Source organism: Branchiostoma lanceolatum, chromosome 4, assembly GCF_035083965.1.
Source record: "Branchiostoma lanceolatum isolate klBraLanc5 chromosome 4, klBraLanc5.hap2, whole genome shotgun sequence".
Classification (NCBI taxonomy): Eukaryota; Metazoa; Chordata; class Leptocardii; order Amphioxiformes; family Branchiostomatidae; genus Branchiostoma; species Branchiostoma lanceolatum.
This window is the reverse complement of record NC_089725.1, coordinates 13775193-13793529: the sequence shown is the minus strand read 5'-3', so window position 1 is coordinate 13793529 and position 18337 is coordinate 13775193. Positions and strand designations below refer to the sequence as shown.

At 39.4% G+C, this 18337-nt stretch overlaps 2 protein-coding genes and 2 long non-coding RNA genes across 4 annotated transcripts; 3 read left to right on the top strand and 1 right to left on the bottom strand.

Annotated features, from left to right (window-relative positions):
• Positions 1-582: 582 nt before the first annotated feature.
• Positions 583-10893, top strand: LOC136432724 (inositol-tetrakisphosphate 1-kinase-like). Its single transcript, XM_066424191.1, has 12 exons — positions 583-818; positions 2848-3016; positions 3806-3830; positions 4427-4552; positions 4988-5105; positions 5493-5591; positions 5716-5756; positions 6389-6484; positions 6758-6824; positions 7158-7225; positions 7806-7977; positions 8328-10893. Exons 2-12 carry the CDS (start codon positions 2868-2870, stop codon positions 8825-8827), a joined length of 1461 nt encoding a protein of 486 aa, XP_066280288.1. The 5' UTR covers positions 583-818; positions 2848-2867; the 3' UTR covers positions 8828-10893.
• Positions 10894-12625: 1732 nt separating this feature from the next.
• LOC136434190 (serine-rich 25 kDa antigen protein-like) lies at positions 12626-13161 on the top strand. The gene is made up of 2 exons (XM_066426957.1): positions 12626-13100; positions 13142-13161. Exons 1-2 carry the CDS (start codon positions 12626-12628, stop codon positions 13159-13161), a joined length of 495 nt encoding a protein of 164 aa, XP_066283054.1.
• A 104-nt stretch (positions 13162-13265) lies between these two features.
• LOC136432722 (uncharacterized) lies at positions 13266-14808 on the top strand. Its single transcript, XR_010755566.1, has 3 exons — positions 13266-13421; positions 14049-14143; positions 14544-14808. It is a non-coding gene; the product is annotated as an uncharacterized lncRNA (long non-coding RNA).
• A 1575-nt stretch (positions 14809-16383) lies between these two features.
• Positions 16384-18150, bottom strand: LOC136432723 (uncharacterized). The gene is made up of 3 exons (XR_010755567.1): positions 17930-18150; positions 17205-17327; positions 16384-16553 (listed from the first exon to the last, which is right to left on the bottom strand). It is a non-coding gene; the product is annotated as an uncharacterized lncRNA (long non-coding RNA).
• Between the last annotated feature and the right edge of the window lie 187 nt (positions 18151-18337).

Sequence of the window (18337 nt, the reverse complement as noted above, 5' to 3'; positions counted from 1 at the left end):
CCGAATTAATGTGCCCCCCTGTCCGACAGCACCGTCATTGTGCGTGCGGCGGACGGTAGTTTCAAGTTGAAATATTATGGTGTCAGCACGACTAGAGACAAAATCTACCATATATATGATTAGTGCAGAGATAGTACATGATACTGACAGAATTATAGAAAAAAAGGATGGTTTATTGTTCTGCTAGATTGATTTCAGTCAACCATTATCGGAAAAATCCCGAATTTATGTTACCCAACGTTATCTCTCAGTTGGCAATAAAGTATTCATGCATGAGCAGAAACACTATCCATCCGTCCATTGCAACAGGCCGTTTGCCAACTGAAAGATCTGCTTGTACAATATTGAGATTATGCAGATTTTCCCGTCCCTTTGAATATATGTCATTTTCCTGCTTTTGGTTGTTTCTCAAGAAAACCTGGCGCCCTTGGTTGAATCTTAATCGTCGTGATAAAGTTATCAGCAGAGGAACATCCAGAAGCTGTAGAGGAACCTCTTTGATTTAATTTTCTAACCTTCTCGATATTTTCTCAATGACCAACCTATGCCCCCCGAAGAATATTAGTATGTTCCAGTCGCAGCGCTTGCTGGGATAGAATACCTGCGGGACCAAAATGTTTGTACGAGTTTCACAGCGCGTTGACGATTTGTCCTTAGAGACGGGATTTATCATGGGGCAAAACTAGCTGGGAACGTTCAACATAAAAAAAAAACCCGCCTACATCACGTCAGACTCTCATGCAGACCTGAGAAGCGAGGAAAAACAGCCGGCTGGTGGGAGGCCCAGTGTGTGCGTGAAGATCACGTGGACCTTGCAGGTAATGTTCACCGCCCCCCTCCCCCTTTGTTGTAGAATTTTCTAGGTTAGATATGTTTGCACACAGCACACAGTAAAATAGCTACTGTGTCAACTTTTTGGGCAAGAAAAGACAGCTTCTGCCTTGTTCTCTGCCCGTATTACCGTTATCCTGCGTCATTAAATTAAACAACGTAAGCTCATCGGACCCATGGGACCATAAATGTTAAACTGATAAAAAGCACAAAGTTCGGATTATTGTTCGATAGTTTGATCTTTGTAACAGAACCGATCAGTACTGTCACCTCATCAAATCGATGATTTTATATTTGTTTGTATAGGTGTGTATTGATTTTGATTTGTCCAAATTCCCTGACTCTAAATGATTTCTAATCATCTGAAATTGTCACTAGATTAGTATATTTGGTGGTGTTACTCCGGTAAAAGGTTACAAAACCTTGTAAAGCTTATTTGGTACTTTTCCTTTTAGTTGAGTTTTTAGCACTGAAATACACTGTACTGTACCAGCATGTTTCAGTTAGATGTACACATCTTGAATTATGTATAATAAAAATGCCTTTCTTTGCATGGTGAGTTTGGGCACCAACATTTGCATATGATACAGCAGCAATAACCAGTACTGAGAAAAGCTGAAGGTTCATCTTCCTGTGTAGTATTGTTTTCTCAGCATTCCTCAAACCTTTGTCAGCAGAAAGTTATGTCAGGTCCCTACAGGCAAGGTATTGAATTACATTACGTACCTATGTTGTTATATGCATAGAGTTTGTCAGACAGTGTTATGTGGTTTTATGAGCACACAAACATTATGTTTGTGGTTCATTTTCTCAATCAAGAGTTCTAATTATTATTGATGTAATTCCCATGATATGGATGCAGCTTACACCATTGCTATCTGTGAATTGGGTCAATGGTCACAGACCTTAATCCTTTGTCTAAATAGATTACATTCTTTGAATATGTTTAGGAGTGACCAATTTATCTACCATTGTCTTGTGAAACTATTTCTAGTCCTAGAAAATATTAGTCTTCATGGTACTCTACTCTGCTAGTTACCTTAGAAAAGTTGTAATCACATACATGTGGATACATCATGACATACAAGCACATTCAAGTACCTGACAATGCATTTGCATATTGATTAATATTCGCATTTGAATGGCAAATCGCTGTGTCACTTATGCACTGACAACTTTCGATTTGATAACAAATGCATGGGGGGTATGATCTACCTAAAATTTTACACCAGACAAAAATGATTTCCTTTGGATTTTATTCAAACATTAAAGGAAAAAAGAAATTGCAATTACTATTGTTTTAAACACAATAGTACTAAAGATAAAATCAAAGGAATTTGTTATATATCTGATAAAATAAACATTCAGAAAGGTAGTCTGACTTACCCTGACATACAGATCAGTAATACAAAATATCTATCAGGTAGTGTTAACCCTCAATAACATGTCTATTTGACACCCTTTAGAACCTCTGCAATGATCCCCTCAGAACAAATCAAAAGCAGTTGTTGTTGTTCCTCTTTAATGTTCAAGTGACAAAGGGCAGTCCTTATTTTTATGGCCTTTGTTCTTGTAGTACAAAAGATGTAACTGACACTGGCACCTGGTTCCTCTGTGTACATCCATCTACCCGATCATTTTGGAACCTAGTAAGAAATGCCAGAGCCCTAGAAACCATGGAACACAAACGACCCATGTGTTTTCATGTTGTGTAAACCGTGGGTTCCTGTATTTTTCCACCTCTTTGTCCTTGAATGATGTCACATTTTTAGCACTACAGATCCCGCACAGATTTTTTAGGGGGACCCATTAACTTGTTCAAAATCAAATCATCACTGTGTGAGTGTTAAAATGTTCACCTGATTCACTGTTATTGTTTTCTCTCATATACTATATGTAGTTTGAAGACTGGTGTTTTTATGAAAGATTACGTTGCTCCCAAGAAAGGAACTGTTGCTAGGAAGTTGATTGGCTGTTTGTATTTGAGATTACATTTCTTCCCACTAATTTTCACAGGGTAGAATATTGTCAGCAGAATGGATGGAGACAGCAGGAAGGCGGTCGGTACTCAGGGACACGCGGCGTCGCTCGGGGAGGGTGCGACGTCATCATGGCGGGTCGGCTGCTGGCTGAGCGAGAAAAAGAAGAAAACCTTCTCAATTCACACGTTTTCTCAGTACTGTAGGTGAGTACAACATGGGGTGCTGAGTTTTAAAAAGGACATAGTTTCTGGCAATTGCAAGGTTCTAAGGAAAGATATCATTATACTGACACATAGCAGTTTTTTTGGAACATCTTTCCCCTACCCTAGTCCTTTGTTCTTCATACATGTTTCCGTTCTCAGATACATGTATATGGATATGAGTTCTGGTTTAAAATGGGATAATTTATGATTAGAGACTATACAATCTAATTTAATTTCCATACATTTTTTTCTTACTTGAAATGCCAGCAAAAATTATACTCAATTTTGGAGAAGCCAAGGGGTTTACTCGCACTAGTTGCAGATGAAGGTTTTGCAATTGAATTTGAAGTTGACATTTTTTATACCCTTCCTATATTATCTCCTAAGTGCAACACATTGTTAGGTCTTGAACAGGAGGTATTCTGAAACCATGTCAACAAGTAGGCCTTGCTGTCCACGCCTAATGCATGTAATTTGGTTTGAACAGATTTAGGTCAGAAGAAACGTTTACCTGTTGATGCATGAGAATGCTGTACTGTTTGTGGGAATAATCATTGTTTGAGACACTCCCTGTATTGTGGATAAAACCTTTAGAATCATGTAGAAGGCATTCCTGAGTGATACAGGTTCATTTTATTGAATTAAGGCCCACAATACAAGGTGTACATGCCATGCTAAGTGATGTATGAATACTGTGTTTAGAAATGTTATACATTTGTGTTACAATATGAAAGAAGTCTACATAATAGATTTTGGTTTACCAATTGTATTTGCTTCTTTTTATACCAGGTGCAGAGGCATGGAGCTGGTCCTGGTGAGTTTGAATTTAATCTTTTTTTTTTCTTCCCTGAAAATGTGTATAATTTTATGATTTTGCACTGCATGTAGAAGGTTAACTGCTGTCTGTAAAAGGACTAATTCTTTCTCAAGATAGACATGTACACAAATGAATTGTGAGTGGAAACAGCATTATGTAACTTTTTGGTGCCAAAATTTCTTCTTGTGACTGACATTTTTTACCACTTTTCAACACATTTGTTAAGCATTTCCGACATGTATGGTTAGCGCAAAAGCAACCCATACTAGGCATGCTCATTTATGAAATGCACACGCACAAGGTGTAAACAAAGATTTGAAAGAATGGATTTCCGTGTCAAAAACGAGATTGAACACAAATCAAACTAGTAAAACTCAGCAAACATGTTTGACAGGTGCGCAGCTCATGAAAAGTCCCCTTCTGTCAAACATGTTCATTAGAGAACAATTTCACTGCATGATTGACACTATGTAATGGGGTAGGCTTAAGTCAACTTATTCCGTGAAGAAACCAGAAAAGTGAGTTTTGTATTGTCCTGATGTTACAGGATGCTGTATTGAAAGGCAATTAACAGTTGTTGTTTTTCTGCCCAGATTGACAGTTCCCGCCCGCTGGCAGCCCAGGGTCCCTTCCACGCCATCCTGCACAAGCTGACAGATGTCATCATCAAGGCGCAGGAGGGCGACACGCGCGCACAGGGACAGCTGCAGCAGGTGGAGGTAGTTGCACCTGTCAGCTTCTTCTGTGATAGACCTTGTACTGCTACATTTTGTTTAGTATGGAAAGTCTACTTGCCTAGTAGGTTATACTTATAATTAGTCTGGTACGATCTGTTGTAGAAGCTACACTGATTGCATGTTGCAAAATTTAGCAAAAATATAGGTACAGAAGTATTAATACCTATTGTAATTTACTCCTCAGTGACAATGTATTTGTGTAGATGGTCCTATTGTGTAACAGCTAGGTACTACAAATTTTTGGCCACACCTCTGGGGTGAAGACTCACTTCCTCCTCCCAAGGCTTTGAGTTCTCACTTCTGCACTTTCACTTCTTCAGCACAACCACACTATATTCCTATGCAGTCCTTTCCCAAGCTTGTGTCTTGTTTGTGAAATGCCTCCTGGAGTCCAGTGTTGTCGATATTGTGTTTTAGGACTACCTGAGTTCCCATCCTGAAGTACTGGTTGTGGACCCTCTCAGTTCTGTTAAGAGTCTCATGGACCGTTGGACGGCCTACCATATCATACAGGAGTGTATTCCCAAGGACAAGGGTAAGGACATTACTATCAATGTCACTAACTTACATGAAGAAGTGTCTTGGTTGTGTTCCAAGAAGCCAAAGGAGCATGTCATCTCTCCTAAAGCTTTGCCTTTTAGGTTTTTGATAAAGTAACAATACTGACAGTTAAAGACATTGTACACTTGTCACTGACTGTGTCAAACAAGCAAGAAAAACATGTATACCCTCTTAGATAGTTTCCCAGTTCTGCAACAAAATAGAAAACAAACAGAGAAAAGTGGATACAGCCGTTGAAAATTTGATTTGTTTCTTATTCATAGATACTTCTTGGAAACAGCTTTAGAGACATAGGAACTAAGGGAAAACTGTAGTTGGAATGTATACACAATGTGCAATACTCCATGTGGATGCCTTTCAGGTGAAGACATTTTCATGCCAGAGTTTGTGGAGATCCAAACAGCAGACAGAGCAGAAATCTTGCACCTACTACAGGATGGTGGTGTCCACTTTCCATTTGGTATGCATGACTTTTTGAGACTACATGTATGTAACTGACAAGTTTATTCATTCATCATTTGTTGTATGCATCATGATTATCATACCCTAATGTCTTTAATGACTTAATTTTTTGTTGGTTACAGTGTGCAAGAGATCTGTAGCTCAAGGATCAGCTTCACATGAGGTAATGATTCCAGTTTCCCTAATTGAAATATCTATCTCAGTGATTCTCACTGTACCTCATGACATTTTGTATGGTCAATATGATAGGAGAATACCAAAATGTTAATTCAAACCTTTCTATCCTTCTACCTTAACAACTTATTAAAGTAAAATTTGCAGAACTTAAAGGAAAAATGTGCAGAATTAGTCAATGTGTGAAAAACAAAGCAATAATTTCTAACATTTAGTTCCATATATATACATGTAGGCGTAAATGCTGGAAAACTTAGTGCTTACAGTGTACATGTAATTCTAAGGCTACTTTATTAAAGCCATAAACTGGTTGGTGACAAAAGCAGGCAAAAGGATAGAATGGCTCTAGGTAAATTTACCTATAGATGTATATACATTTGGATTTACTGATTTTAAAGATTTCCAAGTTAAAGAATGTAGTAATGAATAGGCTATACGTTCTGCTGCTATGGTATTGAAAAAATTCAATATTGTGACTAAATGTAAGCTGACTCTATGTCTATGTCACAGTAAAGATGGCGATTCAGGACAATCGGCGATTGTCCTAGGACAGATTGCGATCGCCATTTGTCCTAGGACAGACTGCGATGTGTTCACATAGAGGTATCCCTTTACTTGCAGATGGCCATCATTTTCAATGCTGACGGGTTGAAGGACCTTCTCAGTCCACCATGTGTGGCTCAGAACTTTGTCAACCACAATGCAGTCCTTCACAAGGTAAGTTTTCTCCAAGTTTTAATAGTGCACAAATTTCATACATACACTGAAGGGAGCCCTCAGATGCCTGAGCCACTGAAAAATTAACTCATTCGGTTGAGACACTATTTATTTTTATACAATTATAATTATTTTATCATTTTTTATTAAGTGTGATATCACATGGACAAATAGATAAATGTGATTGGTAGAATGTTCATGTACAATGATAGAGGTCGCACACTCAGGCATTTGTTTACTGTGCATGGTTAAGATGTTTGTTCCCATACACAGGTGTTTGTAGTGGGTGAGTCTTATTTTGTTGTGGAGAGGCCATCTCTCAAGAACTTCTCAGCAGGCGGTGAGTTCCTTAATGTACCCTGAGACATTTGGGACTACCTGTACAGACAATGTAACATCTCAGACATTGTGATACATCTATTCTAAACATGCATGTAGTTGCATTGTCTTATAAAAATGTGACTGTTGTAAATTGTGAAGGTGTGTATGGTGATGTAGCATATCATTGTGTTTACATATACTTTAGATGCATTGTTATTGTAAACGAAACAACAAAGCTTTATTTCACTTGCAGGTAATGTTATACATACCACACACAGTATACCTGTACATGTTTTTTATTGTTATAGTATTGTTTTTGTCATGTCCTGACTGTTTGAAAATTGTGTTTTAGATCAAAGCACAATCTACTTCAACAGCCATGATGTTTCCAAGGCTGGGTCATCTTCATTCCTCAATCAGGTATAGAGTACATTTGTACACGTTTCCTCAAGACTCAAGTTGAAGTGTTTTTCCATGCATTGATACGCCCCCTGCAACAGAGACTAGAATGGCATGAAAGATTTGCCATAGTATCTTACAATGTATTACAAATAGCTTACATAGTACAAATTGTCGGACAAATTGGAAACTGCTTAATCCTGTTACAGTTATGATTCTTGATGTTATAGGATGATGTACAATGAAGATAAAATACAATCTACGGTATATATTTTGTGGAGAAGTAATGCACAATGGGTCCGCAGACCTTTGACAATGATGGGCTGGTTCTTGGTTTATTCATCTGTGAAATTGTCAGTTACATGTACATATAATTTTTTATCAAGTTCAAAATTATCCGTATTGTATAGCCAGTAAAACCACCCTTTGGCACAACACACCAGCTTCACAGGCAAGCTGCTGTTGAATCACATGGCACGACCTGTCACACCTAACCTTTGCACAACTAACTCCAGGCATTGTTTAGAGCATGTCTACTATGGTACTGCCAACATGTGTCTATGTGATACTGTGCCAACACCTGTTCATTCCTAATCCACAGTTGGACAGTAGGGACAAAGTGTCTTGCCCGTCCCTCCCTCTCTGCCGAGAAAAGTTCGAGCACGTGTTGACCAAGTTACGGCAGCAGCTGGGCATCACGCTGTTCGGCGTGGACATTATCGTGGAGAACAGGACCAGTCGGCACGCTATCATCGACATCAACGCATTCCCAAGTCAGTCCACCGCTACTCTGTTTGTTCCCATTATCTTTAGTGATTGGTCCCTGACCATTAAGTTTAAGTGATATCTTGATATGATATTCAATATTCAACTGCCATTGAACCAGTGTTTGGATCTTGATACCAAACCATGATGAAAGTGTTGTCTACTTGACTATGGTTGTTACCAACACAATTTTTGTCCTATTATGAGTTTTAAAGTAATTTTCAATACCAATTGCTCTATGCAGATCTAAGTATGCCTACAGTAATCTATGTGTTTAAAACACAGAAAAAGTAGATATAAGATTGATACAAAATTGATGTTAGATGTTGACTAAACAAAGTGTTCGTTCTACCTGTAGGTTATGACGGGGTATCAGACCCTTTCTCGGTAGTGGCGGACCACCTGCAATCGCTTTTGTCTCAGCACTGTGGCGTATCAAGGGCCGCAGTCAATGCCAGCACATGCTACTGCCAACCGAACAGAGCGAAAGTGTCTGTACCAGATTCAGTAGGACCAAACAAAGACAGTATGACAGTAAGGACAGAGAGTGCCAACAGCAGTCTTATCATGCTGACCAATGGGACGGACTATAACAATGGGTCAGGTTTTGACTCTTCAAAAATGACCAATGGGGAAACATTGGCTCCTCCGAGGATTGATGGTGTAGGGTTGACAGAAATTGTAAGTAGGAAGGATGTACCCTATACCGAATTTGGCAAGGGACAGGAGGTGTACTTAGGAGGACTGGCCAATGGGAATGGCCCTGCATGCGTGACAACAAGTGCCGATGAGGACCAGTGTTGTAAACAGTTGACCAATGGGGAGAAACTAGGGTTTGTACGATTAGCCAAAGTTTAGGATGTAAAAGATGCATAGCAGATTGTGCAAGACTGAAATCTATTTGTTTTGTGATTACAGCCACTTAATTGCATGTGGAAGAATGTCCTACTTTTGATTACAGACCTTTGAAGCTCTATTTACTTTTATCCAAACATGTTACAATCTCATAATTTCCTTGCTGACCAATCAGAAAGCAGCACTAAGCCCATCAGAAATCAGTAGAGATTAGCCAATCAAGTGTCCTATTACAAATGTACCTGGCTAATCAGGTGGCAGAACATACATGTATACATCTCAGTTGACCAATGACAATGAGGATGACAATATCAATTTTAAGCATTGAAGTTACAAACCAAATAGTAAGCATAAAGATGATGCTTATTTTTTGGTTATATTAAACATAGTCTAAATATAGTAATGTTTGAACCATCTATTCACTTTGTCATAAATTATTATAAATGTCATCGGATAATGTACCTGATGATTTTTTTTGTAAGATAATTGTATGAAATAGGGTAAAGTGACCAACTGATAGCTAATAAACAGTACCCACTGCCCCAAGTTATTTGGAAATTAAATTTTCAAAGATACTGTAAGCTAGCTAACTACAACTTGGCATCTAATATACATATAGGCTGTCCTTGGTTTTAGTTCCAAATGTGCCCCATGAAAAGTTGTACATGTTGTTGGCCAGGGACAGTGACATCAGAATACTATATTGTTTGTAAACTTGTGATATTTCACATAATAGTACTAGTGTTTGTAAACAAGCAATAGCTTAGCTGAAAGTAATTTTGAAGCTAGCTGGCTAGTAGTTACTGTAGATGTATCCATGTTGTGATTCAGTTTCAAATTGTTAGTCTTTGTACACAAGTAACAATTACATTGGACAAAACAAAGACCAGTTTTGTTTATCTTCAATTTTTTTTTTTTTCATGCATCACAAGGTTTTTTTGTACCAGTATAAGATTTATAATGTTTGAAAATGGGTTATATTAGCTTTGATATATGTTTATTTGTTGTTACATTAATGTACAACAGAAACCATAGCAAAATCCTGGAATCGACTGAAAAGTATCGGAATTTCACTTTTAAGGTAAAATATTTGTATCACAGACTACAAATAATGTTTCATGATGAAATATTGCAGATGATAGTCTATAGGCACATCCCTGTTGACCACCATTGCCTGGTGTATGTATGTTCTCAACTTGCTCAACAATCTCAATGTTATAAACATAAAGAAACAAATATTTTGGACTATAGTCAGTGTATTTGTAGAAGAAGATTGTGAACTAATGTTGTTAACAAAGTACCAATTTGTGCCAACTTGCTGCTAAACAGGCTTTCAGCTGGCAAGTCCAGAAAAGACAACCACAAAAATGCTCACTTTCGTTATTATTTGGCATAACTGATCAAAAAGTGAAGATGCTTGATTTGCCAGTTCAGTAATTGTCATCAATCCAGCAGCAATGTTATTGATGTTCTGTAATACTTCAGAAAATGGAACGAAGAGTATTGAAATATTAACATGTGTAGCCTGTGAATTGTGAAGTATATGTTTGTGTTTTCGTCTTAGGTTACGTTAGGTTAGACATTTTTCATTTGATAAAAAATATCAATATAGAATTGGAATGGTGGAGGGAAACAGGCTTTCTGGCACCCCCCCCCCCCCCATATTATTGAACGGTATTGCCATGTGTCTTGAATGGGTTGTTTACATGTACTTCTTTTGACCCCCCCCAAAAGAGAAACTTCTCAAGAAAATATTTTATCAAAACTTCTACATTTTTCTTATCTATGGAATGAAAGCTGATGTTAAATGAAATTGATATGATTGAAAATTAATTTGAAAATACCAAATGTTACTTGAACATTCCTATCTCATGAGGGTAGGTCCAAAAAGTATTGTGCAGTTATGTCATTTTACTAATGGGTTTGTGTAATGTTAAACAGGTAAGACATTTATATTGTGTTGTGCTTGTGTGTTGAAGTACCTGTATGACAGATTAGTACAAAATGAAAAATCAAAATTGTTATACTAATTTCACATCAAATAAGAAATACAGCATCAATAACATCAATGTTGATTCAGTCATTTGTTATATTTTCAAGAGGTAAGATTTCACTTCACTGTGGTAGATTCTATCAGCATCTTCAAAACAGTGACGTTTCGTCGTTTTGAGTGGCTGGTCTTGCTGAGGGTTCATCGTTGAATCTAATAATGTTGATCATTGATAAGTAAAACTGAAAGTAGTCCTCTTTTACAGAAGAAAACATAACTGCAGATTTTGACAAAAGAGCACGTCACTCTTTGACCACCAGTAATTCATGTATGTTTTGTTACACTTGAATTTTTTTAAAGAGGCTAGGTATTAATCGTGTTGGTAACGTTACCTATCAATATTGGGTCTGGCTATTACAAACCAGTACTAGTGCATTCATGATTGATATAACAACGGATGGAAATGATCAACTGCACCATAACGTTAGGACCACGGCCAATTTTATCTTAGCAGCTGACGTTATAGTTAACTGTTACAAGCGAAGTTAATTGAAGTCAGTGAGAATTTGAATCGTGTCCCAGACGGTAAATCACACCTGGCGTAGGATGTTTGGTTCATTGGCCATCCCTGTTGCCAAAATGTGATGACATTTCAGTCAAAGATTTGCTCATAGTGGCGAAATTAAAATCAACGAGGTGCGGGTATGAACGTGGAAAGACTGCCACTGCATTCATATCTCATGTAGGGTGTTGTGTTTCTAAACATATTGTAAATCTGAAGTTACTAGACGGCAATTCGTTAGGGTTTTTTTTAAGCAGACGTCCCAAACTTAAAAAAAGTCCGACGAAACTAACGTTAGTCAAAAAATGAAGTCAATGTTTATTTTTCGAAACACATTTAGTCTCTTTTATGCGGAGAAAGGCCCGTAGGTATCAACATAATGAATTGATGATCAGTGGAATCTACGGCGATGACTTGTAACACGATTGTCACAAGATGGCTGCCAATACGCCAACTTTGTCATCTTCTGATTCCAACAACTGTGTGACTAAAAACTGATGATCTGGACAAAACACAAGGTGCTCGGCATTTGTATCGGTGAACACTAGTACTAGTTGTATCGTCATTGATTTGATATTTGTTTTCTTTCTAGGTACAAAAAATAAAAGGAAATGTTGCTAGCTATTCGAATGTGACCTTGTGCACTCGCCAATGACCCTGAAGATCGCCGTTTCTAGCCATGACAAAGTAAAGTACCAAGCCTTCTTACAAGTACCCGGGATAGTGTATACGTACTCCACTCTACGTTACAGTCAAAATCGTCGTCTGTAGCTGTGTGTGTTGGAATGACACTGATAACTAAAACATTGAGGGCCTGGGTTCATCTAAAGTGACGTCGGACTCCGACGTTACGGGCCCGTTGTAATGTTATCTCCTGTTTCAATTTAACAACTTGGCCTGTCACTACTCAATGAAAAGGCGTTAATGATTCTTAGTTTATTGTAGATATTGTACTAGATAATGTATCTTTTGCGTTGTGTTATATTTTTCGTTGTTGAATTGTTATTTATTCTTTGTACGGCTTGATGGGGAAGCGCAGATGATGGGGGAGGGGGGCATTTCGAACGTACGAACGTGGTTCTAAACCGTCATCTGTTCTATTCTGGGTGGTTATCCCTGGCAACCTTCGTGTTTGCTTCATTCCACGAGAGACCCTCACCGTGGAAGGACGTTCGTCCGAACAGCTCTCGCTGTCTCTGTGTTCTACTGTTCTACATTCTGAATTTTTGAGTCGGACGCTTATTCAAACATGTCACTGCCCATGGAACCATCAGTAGCAGCCGCCTCTGAACCATCTCCGGCCGGTAAGACTGTCTCAGATAGACACCGGCGCGAGGCCCTTCTGAAGCTTCAGAACCGGGCAAGGCGGCTGCCTGCTATGGAGAGACCAACGGAAGCCGTCTGCAGTTCTTCACACAACAGGAAGGAGGAGCCACTGAGCACCAAAGGTAAGTATGGCGCCAGCAGCAGTGATGAGTCCGACACCAGCAGCGACGAGGAGGATGACACCTGCGACGAGGAGTCCAGCAACGACGACCCGGAGGAGTCCAGCCGCCCGGATGAGTCCAGCAACGACGACCCGGAGGAGTCCAGCCGCCCGGATGAGTCCAGCAACGACGACCCGGGGGAGTCCAGCCGCGTCAACCCGGAGGAGTCCAGCAACGACGACCCGGGGGAGTCCAGGCGCGTCAACCAGGAGGAGCCCAGCCGCCCGGATGAGTCCAGCAACGACGACCCGGGGGAGTCCAGCCGCGTCAACCAGGAGGAGTCCAGCCGCCCGGATGAGTCCAGCAACGACGACCCGGGGGAGTCCAGCCGCGTCAACCCGGAGGAGCCCAGCGACGACGACCCGGAGGAGTCCAGCAACGTCAACCAGGAGGAGTCCAGCCGCCCGGAGGAGTCCAGCAACGACGACCCGGAGGAGATCAACAGCGACAAGGATGCAGCCTGTGACGAGAAGGAGGACAGCCGTGATGAGAAGGAGACTAGCTGTGCTGACGCGGACCTGTCGAGTCTCTCTTCAGCTGGATCAGATTACGGTAAAGGTAAGGACAACAATTTCTACTCATTTCCAAGTTCACCCCCAACTGATTGAATTACGTTTAGTACCACGGTTATACATATGGTGCAACTAACACACTTCAGACGACCCGGTCAGCTATTTTCCACACCCTGTCCGCAAAGTAGTACTAGTACACGATGCTGATTTACCGATTTGCTTTTGCTGGAAGGTGATGAATAGAAAGTAATTATGGTGAGAAAACATCATGAATCAGTCCAATCATAGATTTGAATTCGTTTTGAGCACACCCGTTATAAACAGAACAAACGTACCGTGTTGACTGGTGATTTTCCACAATACAATGTGTCATGGGGAAAATTGCTACATATGGTACAAATGGACTCCAGCAGCTAATGGTTGGGTGACATTTATTTCTGACAATAAAAAGTGTGATAAAAATGCAAATCATATCTACTGATTCAAAATCAATATCACACAACCCTCAGTGCAGGTCCGAGGTCTTATTCAAAGTATCTATAGATTGTATATTGTGTGATGATGCAGCTTGCTTACTAGCTTAAGGTAAGTCAGTGCTGGCGATGGCGTCACTTCCGCCAGAAGATGCAGTCTGTACATTGATTGAAAACCAATATTACTGTACGACTTGTAGGGAAGAAGAGAGGTTCCAGGAAGGTGAAGTGGTGGAGGAAGGTTAAGAGGTTCTTCCGCTGCTGCGTCAGGCCAGACGTCACGGATGAGGAACTGGTCAGTAACACTGGTTTTTATTTCTTTATCCATTTGATATACCGACATATTGTTTTAATTTGGGCATGTCATTTAAGAAGAATCAGGACGTGTTTTCACACACACACACACACACACACACACACACACACACACACACACACACACACATACACACACACACACACACTCACACAAACACACGCACACATACATACACACACAGAGACAGACATACACAGACACACACACATACACACACATATACATACACACACACACACACATACATACATTCACAAATGCATCAACACACATGGATCAGAATTGTCATTATTCTAAAAGTAAAACTTTGCTGTGACAAAAATAAATCTGTAAACACTTACTACTAGTGCTTTAATCATTTCTTCTTTTCTTTCAGAAAAGACGCTCCAGCTTGGAAGACTTCTACTTTGAAGACTTCTATTTTGATGATGAACTATATTAGAAACTTTTATATTGTATGATTTTCAGACAAGAGAGAGAAGGAAAAGACTAGTAAAGTATTGTATTTTTATAAAGATTGTGAAGAAACTTTTATATTGTATCACATGACAAGCGAAAGATCACTATTTATGATTGAGTGTACATGTTTATAATCAATAGAAGAAATTTGTATCATGAAAATAAAGCTTGATCAAATGATATTGAACAGAACATTGTCATGTGCTTTCTGTTTGTTTCCTTCCACTATGTAGACTACTGTATCAGTGTACAGAAGGAATATGTAATATAATGTAGAACTTCATTTTTTTACATCGACCACTTCAAAAACAGTTACCATTATGCAGCAACGTTAATGCTACCAAATTCTCATACTTGCTTCTAATTTTCTGTGTCTGTAAATTCTTCATGATTGGTTGAACGCTATAGCCTTTTACCTCCAATGGACCATCGCAACACACAAATAAACATGAAAAATAACTATAAATCAGAACTGAGATATGAGAGTTACTGTATTGTACTAGTCAAATATCAAACACGGTATAGATCAATGATTGATATTAAAAGAAGGATAACACATGCAATTCAAACCTGCAAATACCAGCATTAAAGCAAACTGAGACAAATGAGTCTATGTAAATTAATCATAATAATATGATGAAATCAATTTCTTAACATTGAAATTCATTTAAGTTTGATTCAACTAAGGTATAAAATAGTCTATAGCACATGAGGTAGTATACACATGAGGAACGATATAATTTATCAAGAGTCATTCCTGTTAATACTATTAACTTTATATGTGATTTAATACTTGTATATACATGTATATATTTTTTACTCCGACCTCTGAGCTCCATTATCATTTTTTCTATCAATGTTGTTGCAGGTACTCTAGTGTTATTGTAAGTGTAGATATGTGTGTCAATTGGTTTAGTAATGAAATATGTTTGTTATAATTATGACTCCAGGACTATTAGTTAAGTATGTTTCATGTACTGGCACTAATGGAGATCTTTCAGAAAAACAATATTAATAAACAAACTTACGTACATACAAACGCCAATTTGCCATGACATAAACATCTATGATACTAAAGGTCATCCATACATTCGGGATAACAATAGAAAAGCAGCAGCCTGGCAGGCTTGTAACAAGCTGAAGAAGGTTTGGAGATCAAACCTCTCTCGCAAGCTGAAAGTGAGGCTTTTCCTCTCGACGGTTGAAGCAGTCCTCTTGTATGGTTGTGAGGCGTGGACAATCACTTCCAAGCTAGAAAAGCAGCTGGATGGATGCTACACGAGGCTCCTGAGATCAGCACTAAACATCCACTGGTCACAACACATTACCAACAAGGACCTGTATGCTGGACTACCAAAACTGTCTGACAAGATCAGGACAAGGAGGTTAAAGTTCGCTGGACACTGCCTCAGAAGCAAAGAAGAAGTGGCTGACCTGGTTCTCTGGACTCCCAGGCATGGGAAAAGGAGGCCTGGAAGACCCGCAGCAACATACATTGACACCCTGAAGAAAGACACTGGCCTTGAAGTTGATAGTCTGCTCCAAGCGATGAGGGATAGAACCACATGGACTGCCATCACGACTCGAGACCGTCCAGTCTCGACATAAGCAAGCAAGCAAGCAAGCAAGCAATAGTTGTTCAACAACAATAAATAAGATAATGAGATAGTTAAATAAATAAATTAAAAGTATGATAGTTAGCAAATGCACGCCCAGAAACACAATTTTCGTTTATCTTTCACACAAAAGAATCATGTTAGGTGACTTTCTTTCTGTGAAAACAAACTCTACACAAAATTTAGATCTTCTTGATACTTGAATTGGACTTGTCAGGGTATTTACAGTTCGAGATACTCATCGGTAACAATGAAGTCATCATTTCCGGTCACTGTGGCGTTTACATACCCCATTCCACCGACATCTGCAGCTATAAAAGAACAGCGTTTTGTCAACAAAATATAACAAGCATGTGCGCAAACATATGCACATGACAACAAAATACACATCCTGAATCTCATGAGGCGTCGACAAAATAAACCGGTCTCAAAAATGGATTAGTGACACTTTGTGACAGATTGTACGTAAGAAGCAGATAAAGAGAGCTCACGTAGCACTTTTATCAATCTCAAATTAAAAGCAGATGTTGGAAGGCTAAATCGCAACGTTTTCCCAGCTCCACGTTTTTTTCTTACAAAGAAGAAAGAAAGGTCGTGCCGACTCGTGCGTAACAAAAACCTGGGGGTGGTGGGGTGGTGGAATAATGTAGGCCTGAGATGCTTAATATATAAACCTTACTAAGGGCACCGGATGAACTATGGGAGTGAAAGACATTGGCGTAGACAAAAAGGACTACGCACAAAGAACTTTCCTGATTACAATATTACCACAGATATGTATTGATATCATAACATCGATATATATATATGGATAATGATATCTGTAAAATGTGTAGGTTATATATCACAGATATTGCATGCAGCGCAATTTTTGACCTCCTTTCTCTCCCTTAAAATGCCATATTTACCGGATCGTATATTTTCTGTGTTGTAAACCGATTTAAAACTTTTTTTGGACTCACTATGGTGACCCACAGGGACCTCGTAGCCGTCATTTCCGTTTCCGGTTGGGTCCAAGTCTTCCCTGACAGCGGTCAGCGGTGTGTCTGCATTATAGTCATACCCTCTGCCATTGACATTTTCAGCTTAAAGGAGGAAACGTTAACTTTGTTATTTTTCAAACAAACAAACAAACAAACAAACAAACAAACAAACAAACAAACAAACAAAACAGTATTAATAGATGATCAGTGTATTTTGAAAAAAAAGTGTTTTAGGTATGTCCCCCTCAAGATGAAATTGAAATCGACACGGTAACATTAAACGCCAACTCTCTTGATTCTACAGGTTACCCGCCACATCAGAACGCATTTAAATTGATTAACAATGCAGGAATCCCCGAGATACACAGGTATGCACACTCCAGATATACAGTTGTACAAAACATTATTGAGATTGGGCGTCGTAAATGTTCTTGCATGGTCTAGGATAAATTTAATTATGAGGTTAGACAACTTATAGCACATGTTGAAGCTTGAATTCGGAAGAAAAAAGACTAAAAGGAAAGGGATGAAAGACGAATGGAAACAAAGTGTTTTTTTTTCTTACAGTACCCGTGATGAAAGTCATGCCCAAATTGAATGTGAACTTTATAAGCCCGCTTTGTGTCTAATATATTAGTGCAGATATATAATGACACAAATAAACGTGGGATAAACGTCCGACATTGCTACTGAATCAGACTAACCACTGTGCCCCGAGCCTGGATAATCGTAGAAGTGGTAACTTCTAGATGAGGTAGCACGAGAAATAGTTTCATTTGGAACGTCGTATGACACACTTCCGTTTCCGGTTGTGCCCTGTTGTCGTGGAAGCCCGCCGGCGGCCGTGGAGTTTCATCCTCCGCACCAAAGACTGCTTCTTCGGTAAAATTGGGGCAGTGGTTAGGAATACATGTTTGTCTTTTTACCTAATACTTAACTGTATATGGTGTTCCCCCGCACCATCCCCAGTGGAACGCCCTGCCTGGCGCGCGCGGGTGTGACGGCTCTCACCGTTGAGTCGTTTCGCGCCAGGCTGGAGGCCTGCCCGCCTTAGCCTGGGACCTCCTCCCCCCCCCTACTTTGCCCCCCGCGGGGTCATCTGGGTGTATCTT

Coding starts and splice junctions, on each gene's coding strand:
- LOC136432724 (XM_066424191.1), top strand. CDS start 2,868: ATGGATGGAGACAGCAGGAAGGCGGTCGGTACTCAGGGACACGCGGCG. Junction 4,553..4,987: donor GACAGCTGCAGCAGGTGGAG/GTAGTTGCACCT, acceptor ATTGTGTTTTAG/GACTACCTGAGTTCCCATCC. Junction 7,978..8,327: donor CGACATCAACGCATTCCCAA/GTCAGTCCACCG, acceptor TTCTACCTGTAG/GTTATGACGGGGTATCAGAC.
- LOC136434190 (XM_066426957.1), top strand. CDS start 12,626: ATGTCACTGCCCATGGAACCATCAGTAGCAGCCGCCTCTGAACCATCT. Junction 13,101..13,141: donor CAGCCGCCCGGATGAGTCCA/GCAACGACGACC, acceptor GTCAACCAGGAG/GAGTCCAGCCGCCCGGATGA.